This window comes from Crotalus tigris, unplaced genomic scaffold, assembly GCF_016545835.1.
Source record: "Crotalus tigris isolate CLP2741 ecotype Arizona unplaced genomic scaffold, ASM1654583v1 scf7180000024342.5246164, whole genome shotgun sequence".
In the NCBI taxonomy this organism is placed as follows: Eukaryota; Metazoa; Chordata; class Lepidosauria; order Squamata; family Viperidae; genus Crotalus; species Crotalus tigris.
In genome coordinates, this window is record NW_024100512.1 from 803,028 (window position 1) to 821,918 (window position 18,891).

General features: G+C 37.6%; 1 protein-coding gene across 34 annotated transcripts in view; it reads left to right on the plus strand.

The window, feature by feature from the left end:
- The window catches only part of CADPS (calcium dependent secretion activator), a 448,877-nt gene that overhangs the window by 343,133 nt on the left and 86,853 nt on the right, over nt 1-18,891 (plus strand). For 21 of the 34 annotated variants that reach the window (XM_039326616.1, XM_039326627.1, XM_039326617.1 and 18 more), the window contains 4 exons: nt 4,779-4,934; nt 6,974-7,121; nt 16,261-16,275; nt 17,724-17,798. In XM_039326616.1, coding sequence (XP_039182550.1) covers nt 4,779-4,934; nt 6,974-7,121; nt 16,261-16,275; nt 17,724-17,798 — 394 coding nt within the window. The remainder of the gene's footprint in view (nt 1-4,778; nt 4,935-6,973; nt 7,122-16,260; nt 16,276-17,723; nt 17,799-18,891) is intronic. The other 13 variants (XM_039326619.1, XM_039326630.1, XM_039326638.1 and 10 more) reach the window with 1 other exon arrangement.

Genomic DNA, 18,891 nt, shown 5'->3' on the forward strand with positions numbered 1-18,891 from the left:
ATAAATAAATCTTGGCATGAATATGAATTGTTCATTTCGAATCAACAGATCTGAAAAGAGAAATATTGCAGGAGCTGCCTTAATTGACATGTGCCTACTGCAAATCTCCCGAAAGGTGGACAGCAGGCCTTGAAATTGGGCAGAATGGGCATTTTCGTATTATTTGACAAAACTGAACGAAACTGAAAGATCTTTTTTTAAAAAAATTCTGTTTTCTGGTTAAAATTGGTCTTTCCAGGATCCCACGGTCGTATATATTTCTAAATGTGAGGCAAGAAATATGTATTGGGGGGGTCTAAAAAAAACAAAACATTATGCATTCAAAAAGAGAGAGATGGTTCTCACTAACTACTTCAGAATCTAAAATCTGTTTTTGTTTGTTTCGTTCCTAATTTTCTGAATGATTGTCCAGAATAATAAAAATCTTCTCATTTTTGGAAGGGAGGCCTCTAGAAAATATAAATTTAGCCCAATTATTCTTGTTTAGTTAATTTTCCCAGGTTATCTTGGATAATAATCAGTCACATTAGTCCTATAGCTACATGGGAAACAAAATGATCACAGCCTTCTCTGTGTTGAACCTCAACTGTCAAAGTTCACTCTGGCTTGAAATAGTGGGAATTGAAGTCCTGTACATCTGGAGAGCAAACCGATGGCCTATGTCAGGTGTGTCAAACTGCCGGCCTGCGGGCCACATGTGTCATGACAAAACCGCTGGCAATGGAGAAAAAGTTCTGATACATCGTGCAACGTCACATGACGTCGCGAGTTTGACACGTGTGGCCTATGTTGAATTGCCATGGGGTCCTAATGATTCCAATAACATAGTTAATTAACCTTTATTCTGTGGGTGAGCAAACTGACCCAAGAGGGTAACTCCTCATCTCTGGCTGTGGAAATTATAGTTCATCTTGGCAAAAGGGAAGAGATTATCTCAATATGGAGAACATTTTTGTATTTTAAATAGCCTGAGATTAAAACCATCTCTCCCCAGTCCTGCTGCCTCTATTATTGTTAAAATACTGTTCTTCCATGCACTTTTTAAAAAAAAGATGGAATCCAGAAAAGATGTCACAACGGTTTACTTGCCCATGGACCCTACAGATTATAACATAAATGATTATTTTCAAACTACGCCACTAGCGTTACTGACATCTGTATCAGCATATTCTACATAGTCTACTCAGGACATTTCCTTGGAAATCTCTGCATCTGCTACTAAAAAGAGTTTTGAATTTCTGTGATTACAAACATCAGCTTTGTTTAACAATGGAGCCAATTATTTCTGGACAAATATTGGATATCAAAGTTCTGTTGTTGTTTTTTTTAATGTTGCCACAATACATTTCCTCATTTGCAGGAAATCTTTGTTCTTCCAAGTAGGAAATGCTAAGATTTTCTGTCTTTCCTTTCTTTTCTTTTCTTTCTTTTTTTCTCCTTCCTTCCTTCTTTCCTTTCTTCTTCCTTTCTTTTCTTCCTTTCTTCCTTCTTTCTTTCCCTCTTCCTTCCTTTCTTTGTGTCTTCCTTCCTTTCTTCTTTCATTCTTTCTTCCTTTCTTTCTTTCTTTCTTTCTTTCTTTCTTTCTTTCACCAGACAAATGCACACAAAAGGAAATAGGGATACAGGATGACAATTTTGTAAACAATTTGTTTTATTTTTACATGCATGGTAATGAAATGTCATTTTCTGGATCCCTTCTTGTCATGCATCATGACAGAGGTATCTGGCACATTTTAAAGTTGCTTTTGGTGGCATATCTGTGTCAGTGTATTTGTTCATTTGTAAGGACCAGCAGAAATATAATGCTAGAAATAAGAATCCCCCAGTTCAGAAATAAAGTTAATAACAGCTGTATATTATTATTTTATTATTATTGTTTTCAGTCACAAGGTAGCCATCGTGCATATGTATTCTCTTGCAGGCAAATAATGGCTGGAATAACAAACCATGGTTTATTCAGTGTTTAAATTAAGATGATGTAGAAGTGCACCCTTGTGACATCAAACCAAGCTTATGTCTTTGTATTATGTACAACAACAACAAGCTATGGTTCAGAAAAATCACAAAGTGATTATGATGTCCCGACTGGGACATTTAATGTTGCTCAGAGGAAATGTATCTTTTCAACTGACATTTTCAAACTCAATCTAGTCAATCACCATCACTCTATCTTTTGTTAATATTTTTTTAAAACTTACAACATATTCTGATCATAATCAAATTTCCCCATGTGGCAATAAATGATAATAAAGTCAAATTATAATAAGAATGTTACTTTGAAAAAGATTGCTTCTTCTTTTTTAACAATCATTCAGGAACAGGAATCCATTTTTAAACTTCCAACTTGAGATTTTTTTTTCAAACCACAATGATTTTAAATTGCAAATGAAATGAGTAGCTGTTCAAAAAAAATGTTTGCAATTCATATTCATGTTAAGCTGATTTATGAAAGGTTAGATTAGATTAGGCAGTCTATGTAAATTGAAAAAAAACCTACTTTGCTCTGTGCATGCTGTGTGATATTGTTCCATTTTACTTTATTTTTGAAAAGATAAGAATCAAGGCTTTAATCTTAGACATGCTCCCTCAAAGTAAGTCTCACTGAAAATGACACATACTCATGAGGACAGATATTTGAGCTCACAGCCCCAGCCATTGCAATGGAGCAGCCATGTGAAGCTGAACGCTGCTGAATACGCCACTAAACTTCCCAGTCTGAAATCAGGCTTTTCTCATTGTTCTTTTAAAAATCCAAGGAGCTCTTGAAAAGGAAAATCCAAAAACAACCTAGCATTCTTTTTTTTATTTGAAATTTCTAGAAGCAGAGGGGTATCATCCTGTCGTAATAATAAGTAACCGTTATTGCATTCCTGGCTACCTAATTGCTTCAAACAAAAGCACTCTGTTTCCAAAAGGAGGATTAGAATGGATTTTAAAAAGAAAAAAGCTAAACATTTTCAAATGTATATCTGAAGCAGAAGAAGCTGAAACTAACCCAAACCAATGATAGTTTCTGACTGCTATCTGCAGGTAGTCCTCAACTTACAACAGTTTGTTTAGTAACCATTCGAAGTTACAACGGCACTGGAAAAAAAATATTTATGACCCTTTTTCACACTTACAACCGTTGCAGCATCCCCATGGTCACCTGACTTACGTTTTGATGCTTGACAACTGGCTCACATTTATGACGGTTGCAGTGTCCTAGGGTTATGTGATCCCCTTTTGCAAACTTTTGACAAGCAAAGCCAATGGGGAAAACAGATTCCCTTAACAACCATGTTACTAATTTAACAACTAGAGCAATTCCCTTAACAAATGTGGCAAGAAAAATCATAAAATGGGGCAAAAATCACTTAACAAATTTCTTGCTTAGCAACGTAAATTTTGGGCTCAATTTTGGTCACAAGTTGAGGACTATCTGTATGCGATAGTATTTCTTTGATGGTCAGTTCTTCAAGAAAATGCCTGATTCTCTATCTTTTCATTGATTCCAGTTCCTTTCTACCCATTTAGGAACATGCTTCGGTATTTTCACCCACCCACCCACCTTTATATGGATATGTCTGTTTTCTACAACTAAGTCAGTGCATTGTTTGAATAATTACCTTTGTTGGCCTAGGATTCAAAGTGCCCCTTGGCATGTTGGGAATATGGTTTCCACGTGTGCGTTTAGCTTTATCTTCCCTTCTGTAGCATTAATTCAATGCAGCTGGCATCGGTTACAATAGAAACACTCTTCCTCATTTGTTTCTATAGACGATATCAGCGTGACATGACAATGCATGGTGTGTCAAATATCAATCACTGTGTTAGCATTAGTGGTATGCGAGGAGTGGGAATAATGTCTTGAAGCTTCCTTGGTCATAACCATTATGGGAAAAAAAATAAGAAAAGGAAGGAAGAAAGGTAATAAATAGATATATAAATTTCTCAGCGTAAAACATAATGTAAAACTTACCTTGTGAGTGGAGGCGTTAGGCATAATTTTAGCTGAACAGAAGTCTAACAGCAGCGAGACAGGATAGCTCCAAATATATGAAAAAAATCTGAATAAAAAAACAAAACGGAGCAAAACAAAAACCTTACAGAAACCTGGTGAAGTATATTGATCCCTTCTTCTCCAAAATATTTTTTTTCAAAAACAAAAATAGGTCAACTGGTTAGTAAATTCAACCCTTTCTGAGCTAAGTTTTTAAAAATGTCTCGTTGTGAATAATTTAATTGCCTTGCCCTGATTTATTTCCAGCTGTTCAAAAATCATGTCCTCGCTCACCACTTGTTAGCACTATTTTTTTTCTCCCTCGAAACCCTTGCGATAAAGGAAGTGGGGGAGAAAAGGAAAGAGAACAGATCTGGCAATCTGTGAAAATAGAATGCATGGAACTTAAAAATAACCGCACGCAATTGTGTAGTGCGGTTATTATCAAATAGAGATGTCCCTTTACTTTGTAGAGCCTTCAGTTCAACAACTACAGAAGGAAATGTGGTTATTGAAAAGGGCTGAGTTCTTTTTCCCATACGCAGTGTTTCCAGATGAATGTCCATTTCTTACATGACTTGTCTTCTCCGTCTGATCTGGAAAGACTTGTAAGAGATAGGTAGACTAGAAAACACTACAAGCCTGATGATGGAGATTCCCCATGGCATTGTTCTGTGTCTTCGGTCACTGTTACACTCCGTTCCATGTGTGCAAGAACAATCTCCACATCAGGATTCCAAAATCAGTGAGCCTGCTGTAACCTGATTGTTTCTTATTTTTCATTTTATCCTGGCAGCAATGGATCAGGAACATCAGAAGATCTGTTTTGGAAATTAGATGCCTTACAGACCTTCATCAGGGATCTACACTGGCCTGAGGAAGAATTTGGGAAACACTTAGAACAACGACTAAAACTTATGGCTAGTGATATGATTGAATCCTGTGTAAAGAGGTGGGTTGAAATATGAAAATAGCTTTATGGAAATGATCCTAGTAGCTAGAACTTACACATTGTTCTTTGGCCATCTTTTTAAGGCTTGAACAAGCCCAACTCTAAATTAAATACCAGTTCTTACTACATTTTGGATTAGGGGGATACAGAGTTTTCAGAAATTAGTTTGGTCTAATGGTTAAGACACTAGGCTAGAAACCAGGAGGCTGTGAGTTCTAATCCCACTTTAGCCATGAAAGCTGGCTGGGTGACCTTGGGCCAGTCATTCTCTCTCCTCCCAATTCCCTTGTTGTGTTGGAAAAATAGGAGGAGAAAGGAGTATTATATTCATCCCCTTGAGTTATTTATAAAAATAATAAAGGTGGAATTAAAAATAAATTTTATTGTGAAAAGATCAGTAATGGTGGCTACCTTCTCTGTCAGACAGCCTTTTCCAAATCCTAACTCTGCTTCCAAACAGAACTACACAAAATGGAAAACATGAGTTTACTGCCCAAATAAGAGTGCTTTTTCTCATTTTCACCTTTCATCACATGTTATCTGATGCACTTAAGCCACTTGCAAGAGACTGGGTTTACCTTACTTCATTGTGTCTCTTGGGTTACTGCTAGAGAAGATGGGATTACAAGGAAGAACCAAAGTATAAACAGGGAGCTCCTAATTATACAAACTCTGTCTTCGCCGCACGATTTTGTCATGTTTGAAAATGAAATTTAAACTGAGCAACTTTATTAGGGTTGGTGGAGCTCTGCATCATTTTTATGTTTTGCCATGGAGCTGGTGTGTCTGTGCGCAAAAAATCTGTTTTACAATTGCTTATGTGACAATTATGAAGAGAACAGGCAAGGAAACATTGTGGGAAAAATATTAAATATAAAGTCACTGTGCAGTCAACCAATTAATAGACTTGTTTAAGTTGTGCTTAAAACAGAGCATTCCTCAGCTTCCTTTCATTCTGTGGGTTTTCTTTTGTGGTCCCTGCTATATTTCAGCTACAGATTAGGTAATACCAATCATATTATAGGAATGCATTTTTATCGCTTGCCGTGATAACATCATCACACTGTTTAATTAATATGGGAAGGTAGTTACTGATTTTCTTGTCTCTTGATATAGAACTAGAAACAGTCTGAGGAGTATGACTAAAAAAGTGACAAAAATTGTTCGCCAAATTGATTTCAAAACAGGTGGAAGCCAAGTAAAATGTCCCTCTAATCAATTTCCTTGATACCACCAAACACAAGGTGTTGGCTGTTATTTGAGGAGCCATCTTGCCCCAGTGGGATTGGCCTGCCCAGCTCGCTCCAGTGCTAACTGTGTCCATTGATGAATTTTGGCTGATGGAGTCAAGAAGAGCCTTTTCCATAGTGTTCTCCCCCCGCCCCCAATTAGAACATTCTGCCACAGGAGGGGAGATCTGCCCCCACTCTTCTGGTGCTCCAGAAAGACCTTAAAAATATGGTTTTGCTGGCTGGAGGTGGTTGACAGGATAGGAGAAAAGATCTCACCCTCATGCCATCCATCTCCTTGTTTTTAGTTCTTATTTAAATCTTATTAATGTTAACTGGTTTTATATTTACCTTTTTGCTATTTCACAAGTAGCCCAGAGTCACTTTATCAGTAAGATTGGTGGCATATAAATGTAATCAATCAATAAATAAACAATTGCATAAACATAATGTTTAAGAAACATTATGAAGGACACTCAGGATATCAATGCATTTCTCAAACTGTGGGTCAAAAAGTCAAGATAGCAATCACTATGATTCAATTGAAGCTCCACCTTTTTAATGAGTGAAAACAGGTGAAAGTTTGGCCACACCACCATGGCTGCCATCTTAACTTTTTTTTTTAATCACACCCTGTGGACAGTCTTGGCCAGACCAACATCTCTTTTTTCTTCTGACCTTCACATCAGCCTGCGGTGTCCTTTGCTCTGAAGCCTTCACATTGTGTTGCATTGATCACAAGGATTATTTAATGCAGTATATTTATACCATAGTCAAACATCTTCCTTTTTTTTTAATCATGCTTCATAGAACCCGGATTGCATTTGAAGTAAAGCTACAGAAAACAAGCCGATCAACAGATTTCCGAGTTCCTCAGTCAATATGCACCATGTTTAATGTTATGGTTGATGCCAAAGCTCAATCAATAAAACTTTGCAGTATGGAAATGGGCCAAGAGGTAAAATGCATTATGAAAAAAATGTAATTTTTGAGAGAAGAATGATCTGCTTATTTTTGCTAGATTCAGAAACGTTCTAACTGTTGTGGATTTAGTCTTATAGAAGCTGTGCAGATGAAAATCCTGGATTACTCTATCAAATCAGTCTACATAGTGGTCCATGGTCATCTAGTGGTGACTTTTGGCAAAGACTGATGTGCACAACATACCTACAACATAGCCTATTTATGCTTGACAGTATGCAATATTGAGTCATTAACTCAACTTTGGAATCTTTTTTCCTCAAAATGTTAATCTGTCCAAGTTGAAAAGAAGACATTATTTTGATTATCCTTAAAAAAAAAAACATAAATAGTGAAACTAAAGTCTTTAAAGGGAAATAAATTATTCAACTAATCTGTTGCTTTAAAAAAGGCAATCTCCGGATGTTATGTTTTAACATACTTCAAGGTCCTTAATGACTCAACTGCTCCAAACTGGTCCAGTTTTATCATCTGCTGGTCTAATTTGTTTTCCTTCTCAAGAGACACCATTATAACCTGAGGTTTTCTAATTCTAATATAATATGAAGAAGTAGAAAGACATGCTGAATTGAGCTTGATGAAATGTATCATCTGAATCAGTTTTGCTCAGAAGACTTTAAACAATGTTCAACATTTTTCATCTTCATTTAAGACCAATCCAGGGCTTGGATTTTTCTATCACATTTTCAGTAAAGCAAGCTATTGAATGTTTCATGTGCAGAATTTATTTCCTATGTGTTCCAATTCAATTTTGTTTTGTTTTGTTGAATATATATCTAATCTGGATACTTTAAAGGTCCAGAAAGAGGGACTGGATGCAGGGTGAGATTGGACTCACCATCTAACCAGTCAGTTCCTTTTGTTCACATTTCTTTTTTTTTTTTTTTTTTGCTTTAATCTATCATTTCTTTATGTTTCTTTTGTTTTAGCTATCTTTTTGTGATTTATTCCAAGATGCAAATTGACTGTTGTGGGTACTAAAACATTTCCCTCATCAAAATCCAAATTTAATTTGTAACAAACCCCCTATGCTTTTTGGTCCATAAATAGTTTCAATACCAAGAATCTCAAGCTTTCTCTTACATCATCTCAATTTGTGCAGCTTTTCATTCTGCTTTTGCAGATAATACCCCATGAAAAATATCAGACTAGGCTTCTCCCATTCCAAGATCATTCCAAGTTCTGCCTTTAAATCCATATGTATGAAAGGAAGAGAGAGAGAGGGATAAGAACTAACCATAAACTTTCAGTGATTTTTCTTGATCTGAGAAGAGGGCAGAAGAAAAGATGTGAGCCCTGCAGAAAGCTCTTTTAAAGATTTAGCATGATAAAGTTCCAATCACTATAGCAAAAAAACCTTTGGCCAAACAGTTGCTAGAGTTTTGTATGATTTACTGCAAGTTAATGAGGAATGTGGGCAACCCAGAGAATATTCTGAGTTGAGAAGCTCAGAGAACAAGAGGCCAACATATACACACATTTCATACATACGCAAACACATCTATGTTGATAGTGCCCGAGGATTATTCAGTTATGGCAGGTAACAAATAAATAAAATACACCATTCACAATACACATGGACCACATTCTCATAGTTGTTCATATACACCATTCACACAACTCACACCAACCCCTCATGCTACAAACCACTATCACAAACTCTCATCCAACATGCACATGCCATCTTCACTCCATTCACTGTAAGTTGGGAGGAAAATAAAAAAATGCTTCCGTGATAATCCTTGATATTTAGAACCACAAAGAACAGCCACTTCCCTTCCATCTCCTTCTCAATGTTGCATCTCCTCACCCAACGTCTGTTATGATCACTGTAGTAGTTAAACTAAGCTTCTGAAAGTACTAAAGCAGGTTAAAAAAAGGTTAGCAAAAAAGCCGATGGAGATTCTCAGTCATCCCAATCATGGTTGCCCCAAAAGTGCTTTTTCAAAAGATAACCAGACTTGTTTTTTTCTTGAAGATGCTTCGCTTCACATACAGCTAAAGAAGCTTCTTGGATGAGAAGCGAAACATCTTCAAGAAAAAACAAAGTCCAGTTGTCTTTTGAAAAAGCACTTTGGGTTAGCAAAAAAGTTTACAGACATGTGAAAAGCTACAAAACAAGCTTTGGAGAATATGATCCCCCAGAAAAAAAGATGATTTGGTTGTCCATAATCATTTGATTTTCTGTTAACACAGTTTATTTTTAAAACGTTTTCTCTTGAAACATTTGGTACCTGTTTTTCAGTACTCCTAGTTTGTATTTCATAATTCCCATCAGTAAGTAAAGCTATTAACTAATGCTCAGCGCTATCTGTATAGCGTTATCCTTATACTACAACTAAAAGTAGGCTTGACTCACAAATTTTATACGATAGTCTTTAATTTTAACTAGCTATCAAATTTATTTCTCACTAGGTACAACATAGACAAAAGTCACATCAACTACTTTGCCATACCCAATAGCCAATATGATTTGTTATTCATGTTTGCAAAGCTATAACCATCATGGTGATAAACTGATGACAAAAATTGAGTTGTACAAAGAATTAGCCTTAGTACATTTTAGTACATCCATGTCCGCTTCGTAGAGAACATATGCAGAGATGCCACAGTGATTACATAAAGTAGCATTTGCTGTAGTGAAATATTTTAAACAAATAGCAAAATCTAATAGACCCATGGATCAGATGTGAATTATCAATGCATATGTTACTGTTTCATATATGTTTCTGTTTTTTACTCTCTTTTGTTTGCTCTTTTATTAATTTCAGTTACTCATGCCCCTTTTCTCTTTGATTTGTTTTCCCTGTTCTTCAAGATAAAAAATTCACACTTAAATCAACAGCTGTGTGTGAAGAATAACTCCTGCCAATTATATTAGATTTTCTTCCTATTCCTTCCTCAAAATAAGAAGGGCAATACTGTATTTTAACTATTGTACTAGGTCCATCTGTAATTCAAAAGAAAAAGATATGCTTGTTTTTACTGCATTTTAACCTCCTGCCATCCATGTTGGGTGCAGTGGGGATGTTTTGTTAGTTCCCAATCTAAGGATTGATTTTATCACTCCCAGGGTGTCCTGAATACCCCAGTCTCTTTTCAGTGGAATTCCTCAGTGGTTCTCACATTTTTCAGTTCTTCTTTTTAATAAATATCTCCCCTCTTTACTCATCATAAAGCTGATCCAAATGTTTACCCTACATGGCAACAATCAATTTGCAGTAGTTTCTCTTCTCAGCAGGTAATGGAATTGGCTGGTCAAACAAAGAAATTTGATTAATAAGGTTAAACAAAATTTCCTTACTTCCAAAACAATTTGAGAGCAGAAAGAGTTCATTTCATATGATCGCTTTGTTTCTGAAATATTCACAGTTTCTTTAAGTTGAGAAAAATATAAGTATTACACCGTAAGGCTTTTCCACCATAATGATCCCACAAACTTTGTTGCAGGTTTTTTTTTGTTTGATCAGAAATAGAATAATTAAATACATTTTAGGGAAAATATTATGCTGAACACATATGCCCATATTCTCCTGTGTCCTTGTATTTAAAGGCAGCTGTTCAGACATTTGGCAGACATAATTTACCCCTTAAATATTTTTCCTCTGAATTTTTAATGTATGGACAGGCAGAAATGTATGTTTAAAACATGTTGAGTTTGATCTGGTATGTTTTCATTTCATTTCCAAGGTCAGATTTGGTCACTGATGAAAATGCAGCATATACACAATCTGTTAGCAGTTCTATAGTGTCTCTCACATACAGTTACTCAAATCAGATGGAATCTGCCTAGGAAACTTCATCTATCAACAAATAAGGCTAAAGTTTCCAATAATTTGGGATAATTTGAAAGAGCAAGCCACTCCTGCAAAGCAGTTTAGCTTTAGCTAATGCAAGGGCCTATCATGGTACAGTGTACCTTCTGAGTCCAGTTTTCCATATTAATTTACTCATTTGTTTTTTTGTACTATATTTTTGTGTAAATAGAATCACCCTAAAGTAAAGAAAATGTTGAATTGAAAACAAAGTTGCAAAAACATTAGGAGTTAGTATAAAAGCAGGGGGAGAATAGAATTCACACAGAGAAATGTGAATGAATGAAGAAACAAATCTACAAGGCAACTATAAGGTTATAGTAGAAGGAAACTTTTGAAATGCTGGAAAGAGAAAGTATTCCAAGAAATTAATGCTATTGATGGCTCAGTATGGTTAATGCTTGGCTGTTTAAGCTAGCCTGCACAATGGGAAACATCAGCATACGAGGTCACCAATTCTGAAGCAGATGGCAGCACCAATGCTAAAGGAGAATACTTGTAGCTCAGGGTTAAAATGGGGGATCCTTGGTGCTCTCCGAGCTTCATTGTTTTCTTGCAGATGTTTCATTACCTAGTCAGCAGTGATGATGTCATCTAGTTTGGATAATGAAACATCTGCAAGAAAACAATCAAGCTCGGAAGCACCAAGGATCCCACAATTCAGAGCAAACTCAACAAATTCATTTTCAGATATCTGGAGTAAAATAGCAATGTAGGAGTGGCAGGGTCATGGACAACCTACGGCTATGCTTGTTGACTTTCTCCCATCTTATGCTGTTTCTTGTGTGGGTGCTCTTAGGTGAACACAGCAGAAGGTAGTATTAGCATTTACCAATTCACTGCACAACTCTTAGGTTCCCCACCTCTCCTGAATGACTTGTTCCATATTTTCACTGGAGACTTTGATTCCACAGAGACAAGTATGTTATATAACTCTCTGCTGCAGGGTTGCCATTAATGTATCTTTGAAAATCACTCATGGAAAAGGATGTTCTTACTCTAATTAAAATACTGTCATCCAGACTTAGGAAGCTTAGAGCTTATCTATAGCTTAAGGGTGGAGCAGATGCTTGCCATTCAGAGATCCCAAATTCAATCCCTGCTCCATCTAGAGACAGTGATCAGATGGTATATGATGGAAAGATTCTGAAGGAGATATTTTAAGGCCAGAGTAACCTTCCCTAATTCCCCAATTCCTAGATATGTTGGGACTTGCACAGTTTGGAAGTTGTCACAATACATCTGGAGGATGCCAAGTTAGGAGCGACAAATAGACCACATGGAGCTGGACAAATAATCTAAGAATCAAAATAGATATGGCATTAAATGATTGTCCTTTTCATGGCGGTGTCTTATAAAAGAGGAGGTTTTCAGATTAAGACAAGTTTAACCCCTTTGTCTTCAGTCAAACTAAATAGTTTCCTTATTTCCTCCTTCACTGTTTTCAATAAACAAAACACAAGAACCAGTCATGTTCTTAACGTGTCTGAATTCCCCACTGTGAATTCTATGGATTTGTTGACAACCAAGTTAGTTTAGCATATGCAAGTTAGAGTCCGTCTGCCTTGCCACAGCTTTCCCCTTTTCTTGTGACATTTCCCAGTTCCTATCAAAGTCTAGCCAAAATAGTCACAATATATTGGAATGAGAGTTTTGCAGGCCACCTCTCCAACACGTGTGAAGAAGCTGACTTGTTATGTGCTCAATATGATGGGAGCGTGTACTAATGCCAAATGAAGCAATAGATGCTTAGTTGCAGGAATGTTTGAACAGCCATAAAATCTCTGTCAATGGGAACCTGAAAAGCAATCATTAGGCATTCACCATTTCAATGTCTGCCAACAACAAAATCTTCCATTTATTAATCCACATCCACACCATACATTAATCCCTATCATCCACATTAAACTGTGATGAAACTAGAGAGGGAATAAGATGTCAAAGTTCTTTTAAGATATCTTTTGCTGTAAGATTAGCCAGAAACCCAATATCTTTATACTACAATCCCATAAATCGAAAGGACACAGCACTGATTTAAATATTGATTTATAAGTGAGTGTAAAGAAACATATGGAAGACAGTAATCTTGTTCTATAACACGATAGAATCTGAAACTGTCCAAAGAGGGAAGCAACCTGGAATTAAGGAGAAACTTCCTAACAGTGAGGACAATTAACCAGTGGAAGAGCTTGCCTCCAGAAATCGTGGGCGCTCCATCATGGAAGTTTTAAGAAGAGACTAGACAGTCACTTGTCTGAAATAGTATAGATTCTCCTGCTTGAGCAGGGGGCTGGACTAGAAGACCTCCAAGGTCCCTTCCAGCTCTATTTTATTCTAATAATAATTCTGATTAATTATTATTAATTCTGAGTAAAATTTAACTTCAGTGAACATGAACTTGTTGGCCCATCTTCTCAATTAATTCAGAAGAAATATTTGGAGACAAGATGTAGTGCTTGCTTTGCTTTCCGAAGGTCAGAGCTATTTCTCTCCCTAAAGATTTAATCTTCCTGTTCAATTCCACCAGCATAAGTTCTGTTTGTTTCAATAGTACTTGCCAGGATGAGGAACTTTGAGGTTTAATCTTTCTGGCTCCATTCTAGTGCTGCTGTGCCTGCTGCCATTCTTATTTGCACTGTAAACAAGATTTTAATTGAAAATATATTTGTCAATACATTTCACACTGTATTATTTTGCACACACCTGGCCATCATTTTAGTTAAAACTCATAATTTATCCAACAAAAATGAACACTAGCATGAGAATTGTCACCCTTCCTCATCTCCAACAAACAAAAGTTCTTGATTAAAACAATATGATAATGTGGCAAATTAAGCATGTCTTTGGACTTATATGCAAAACCCGATGGGGAGGGGGCTAGGAACCAGTTGAGAGAATATTTTCTTTTAAATTCTACACTTTGCCACCATTTCTCATGGACTGCATTTTCAAAAGCATTGGTGCATTTTTGGAAATGTCCAACTTGCACGTTCTTGGATGTCTTTCTGCTCAGCCTACCATGCATGTAAAAGGAGCCCATTCCCGTGCATGCATTAGGGGCAGACTGTGCCAGATTTGGGTGTATACAGTATTGTACCCCAAAAAGATAGTTTTGCCTTGGTGTGCTTTCTAAATGGTGAATTGGCCAACCTAGCTCCCCTAGTGTGCATGATGTCCAGTTGCAAGCTTCATTCTGTACTTAGTGGGTAGTACGTCTCAGTCTCTCAAAGGATCCCATTCGGCAGAACACATATATGGCTTTGTGGGTCTCAGCAATTGTTCTGTTGAGCACGTTCTTCATGATGTGGCATGTGACTTCCCAGCAGCACTGCCCGCATCCCACCTTCCAGGGGAAATATCTGCAAAAGTGGCTGTGGCTGCTAGAGAAAGAGGAGGAGGGGGTTGCACGTGAAATAACCTGTTTAGAAGATGGGGGTCCAAGGAGGATGTATGTGGGCTTCTAATCCTAGCACAAATTGGGAAAGTACCTTTCTAGCAAGGCTGCTTCCTGACTGTCCTCACCGCTCCTGTGCCAAAGGAGGTCTGTCGGTGCTTCCCAGCTAATTTGGACCAACCTAGCAGCTTTCTTCAAAGAATGGATGGGAACAATCCCCAAGTCTCTGTCTTTAGGCCTTGATATAAAGAAAGGAGGCAGAAGCAAGCACTAGGTGGGATTTCAAATTGCTGCTGCTTTTCCTTGCATCCTTTGTTGATTTCCCCACCTTGCTGTAGGTTGTAAGCACTGTCTTTCCTAACCTCTCCAGCACTTCTGTGCCATTATTGGTGCATGCGTGCCCAGGCACACTTTAAATAATGCTGACTTGCTTCTCCCCACCCATTTCTACACACACTTCCATGCCCCAATGCATCTAGAACACACCTGTGCAGTTTAGTCCAAATGTACACAGCCAATTGAATGGGGTGGTAGAGTCCTACCATGGTAGAACGAGCTCTACAGCTTTAACCTGTAAGTAAAAGAGATCTTTGCTTCACCTTATTGGGAGAAAAGATAGACAGGAAAGCACCTTATGCCAATCACATAGTTTGCCATTTTGTTTGGTGGCAGCTGAGAGGAACTCAGACACGGAGCCTTTCTTTCCGCTCATTTCCTTTTGGCAGGGATTTTCCCAGGGTTTCTGGTTCTCCTTTTACTGGAAATTTAAAGACTAAAACCTGGAAGCTTTTGCATAAAATGTATCTGTTCTGTTATTGAGCAAAGGTTCTTGATCAGTTCAGTTGGTTCTCTACCTGCAGGTTTTTCTTTTATTTCATTAGGCAGACATATAAAAACCCCTTCAGAGTAAGGTGGTGTTGGTTGCTCTATTATCTGGATCTCTACCATCTGATTCTATTGAATGTGTAGATGAAGGTATCCAACCTTGGCAATTTTAAGACCTGTGGACTTCAACTCCCAGAATTCTGAGAGTTGAAGACCACAAGTCCACATGTTGCCAAGTTTGGACAGCCCTGCTATAGATACAGCCTAAAAGGTAGTCTTGGACTCTTGACACATCTCTCCTCTTTTTCATCCCAATTGTGTAGTTCTACAAAGCATGAAGGGGCCATCAGTGAAAGTATGGCATTGGGTGCTCTGCATCCCATTTGAACAGAAAGTTTTATCTTTCCTTTAGCCATATCTCAGATCTGGAGATTATGCATCAGATAAGCCACCAAATCCCTAAAAACAACTAAGCCATTAGTGAACTCAATTGGTGTAAGATTACGCTATGATGGTGACTTAAATGTTAATTACAGCTGGTAACTAGAACAGCCAAGAACCGATTTGATTTTGAAGTACAAAGTGAGTCAGGAAAGCTCCTTTCATTTTGGGAGCATCTCTGTTTCCAAGTGTCATTATCATAAAATCCAGTGAGCAAGAGAGCTTAATAAGTCTGCCCGTTGAAACTCCAAAAAAAAAAAAAAAGCAGCTGCCACGCCACTGCACTGTTCATATGGTCTTTTTTTTGTTTTGTTTTCAGTTGTAACAAAATGATATTTCTCTGTCTCACTAGGATGTTCTATGTATGTGTCCTGTTCCCTTTTCAAAAACCCTTTTTGAATTTCTGCGTGATTCTCTCCAGTAGCAATCTCTCTGGTATTTCAGGAAAAAAAGGGAATTTATTCATAATTTCATTTCCTGTTGCTTATTGTTTCTGTGCATGCCGCTGCATTTTCATAGCCCCCTGTTTATACGGTCCCATTCTTTTGAAGGTTTTGTTTTTATTTATTGTTTACCTTCATATGTTCTTTTTCCTGTCTTCTGCACCTTCCTCTTTATTTCTGTCCCCAATCATCTGAAAGTTTGCTAAAGAGTGGGTAAGTGTGTCCTTACGTTTTGTTTTTTTTTTCTTCCAACTTCCTGTTGTAGAATGTGACTGTTCCATTAAGGAAAAAAAAAAAAAAAAAGCAAACACTGAGCAGCTCAAACTAGCAAAGGAACTTTAGTCAATGCTAAGGGACCAAGGTCTGACACTTCTAATTGCCCCTCACACTCCTTTGTTCCCTAAAGCACAATTTAGTATTTACCGCAGATCTATTATTCTAATGCTTTTTTGTTTTGGTTTGATTTTTTTTTCTTTTCGTATTTTAGATTTCTTTTTGCTTGTATATTAACATTTTAAAATAACATTAGCACAAACAAGTGGCAATAAATACAGTGACTAAGATCAGCACTTTCAATGTTTTATTTAATGTGGGGGAGAGGCGATGTGGAAGAAAATCATCATATATTAAATATTTTGTCTGTTTTTGGCAAAACAAAAGAATACGACATAGTGTTTGTTTAGTCACCCAAAGACTTTACTTTTTTTAAGAAAAAGGAAGTATGTTTATTGCAAATTAGCTGAAAATGTTCTTATCTTCCTTGAAAACAACTCAGAACAAAGTAAGTTTGATCTGGTCAGTATTTGGGTGGAGGAACATGGTGGGTGTGGGGGGGGAGGAACTCTGTGTAGAAAGTGACGTGGATGTTTTGTTGGTGTCAATCTTTTCTATGAGTTGGCATTGACCGAAGGCCCCAGCATGACCTAACTGGAGGGGTCCCAGTACTTGCATTTGCCATCTTTTGCATGACTCAGAACACCCATGTCTCAATCATTGTTACACTTGGTCATAAAGGCCCCAATTTTCTCGAGTGCTTAACCAGCACCTGAATTGGAATGCTACGTACCTATCTAATTTCCTTTCCAAAGGTGGATTCTAAAACTGATGTTCTGCTTCCAGTAGTTCATACTCGATGGCTCCATATACTGAAGCTTCTCTGCTTCAGTGTCACTCATCTATAGGTTTCCTCTGACACAACAGCTTTGCTCTGTGCCCCAAAATAGCTGCCGTGTGCTAGCCAGTGTTGAGCTGTATTTCAAGTTGTTATTTCAGACTTAAAGAACGAGCATCTCGACCGTAAACTGTGAACAGCAGATGTAATATGCTGTTTTTCCACTGGCGCTTCCTTATTTTCATGATTTTCGTATAGCAAAGAGATGCTAGATGTTTATCCTGCATGCATTTGATTCTCCTTAATGTTGGCTCAGCTGCATGCACGAAATCAAAATTAGGATTTGACCAACATTCACAAATTCCTGTCAGAGGCTCCTTAGTCAAAGGCATTGTGTATATGTTAATTCATTACTGGCCACTACATTAGAACACATGTTAATCAACATTGAAGTACCATAGTCAATATCTGCCATAAAAGTAAATAGCTATGTGTATTGCAATTGATTTACACTAATAATATTTTACTTCCATTCTTCTTCCATCCGTAGCACCAGTACCATTCAAAAATAGATGAACTAATTGAAGAAACCGTCAAAGAAATGATAACACTTCTTGTAGCAAAGGTAACATTCAACCTCAGGTGAAGGGATTCATGGTTAATAATTATCCTTTAAAGGGAATGCACACGCATTCCCATACAAATGTGACACATTTAAGACAAATAGGTGATTTGTTGTTTGTCATGAAAGAAATCTAACTCTACTTAGTCTTGATAGATTGAATGTCTCATGATTGTCATGTGCTTAAAATGGAGCAGGAAAAAGGTACAGGTAGTCCTCAACTTGTTATGATAATTGAATCCAGAATTATGACTGAAAGTCATGCCAGTCATTACCCGAATACGCCAAGACCTGCATATATATATATATATATATATATATATATATATATATATATATATATATATTCTGAGGTTTTCGCGGGTATTTGTATATAGGTCTTTGGTTGTTCGGATTTTCTCCCGCATAAAATTGGAAGTGTCTTGGCGATGTTTCGACGAAGTCCCATTCGTCATCTTCAGGCTGGTGTTTTCAGCTTCGTGCTTCAAGCAGCAATGTGTGGTCTTAGCTGTTTCTTCCTTTTAACTGCCAGTGGGGGGTATGAACTGATTGGGTGGGAGCTTGGCTGTGTTCTGATTGGGTGGAGGTGTGTTCTGATTGGTTAGGGGCTTGGCTGTGCTCTGATTGGCTGGGGGGTTGGCTGTGCTTTGATTGGCTGGGGGGTTGGCTGTGCTCTGATTGGCTGGGGGAGTGTTCTGTTTGGTTGTGCTCAGGTTAGTCTGAGTTGCAGGGGGGGTTAAGATTTTGGGCTGCCTTGCTATTTTTTGGCTTCGCGTTCGTGGTCGTGCTTCATCTTCATGGAGGGTGTCAGTTTGCTTCATGTATGGATTGGAGGGGTTTAAAGTGGCTAATGATGCAGCTGTGGTCTGGCTTCTGGTTTGTGGTTGTGCCTCATCATTGGTGTGGCTTTGGGTTTGCTTTTTGCGTGGATGTGTGGTGGTGACCTCCTGTGTGGTTTTTGTGAGTGTGGGTCTGGTATCATTTTTTGTGTTAGGGAGTCGTTTGTCAATAAGGGCGGGTTTCCAAATGGCTGGTAGGCGGGAGGTATCATCTCACGTGTTCATGCTGTGTGGGCGTTTTTCTATCTCGATGGCTT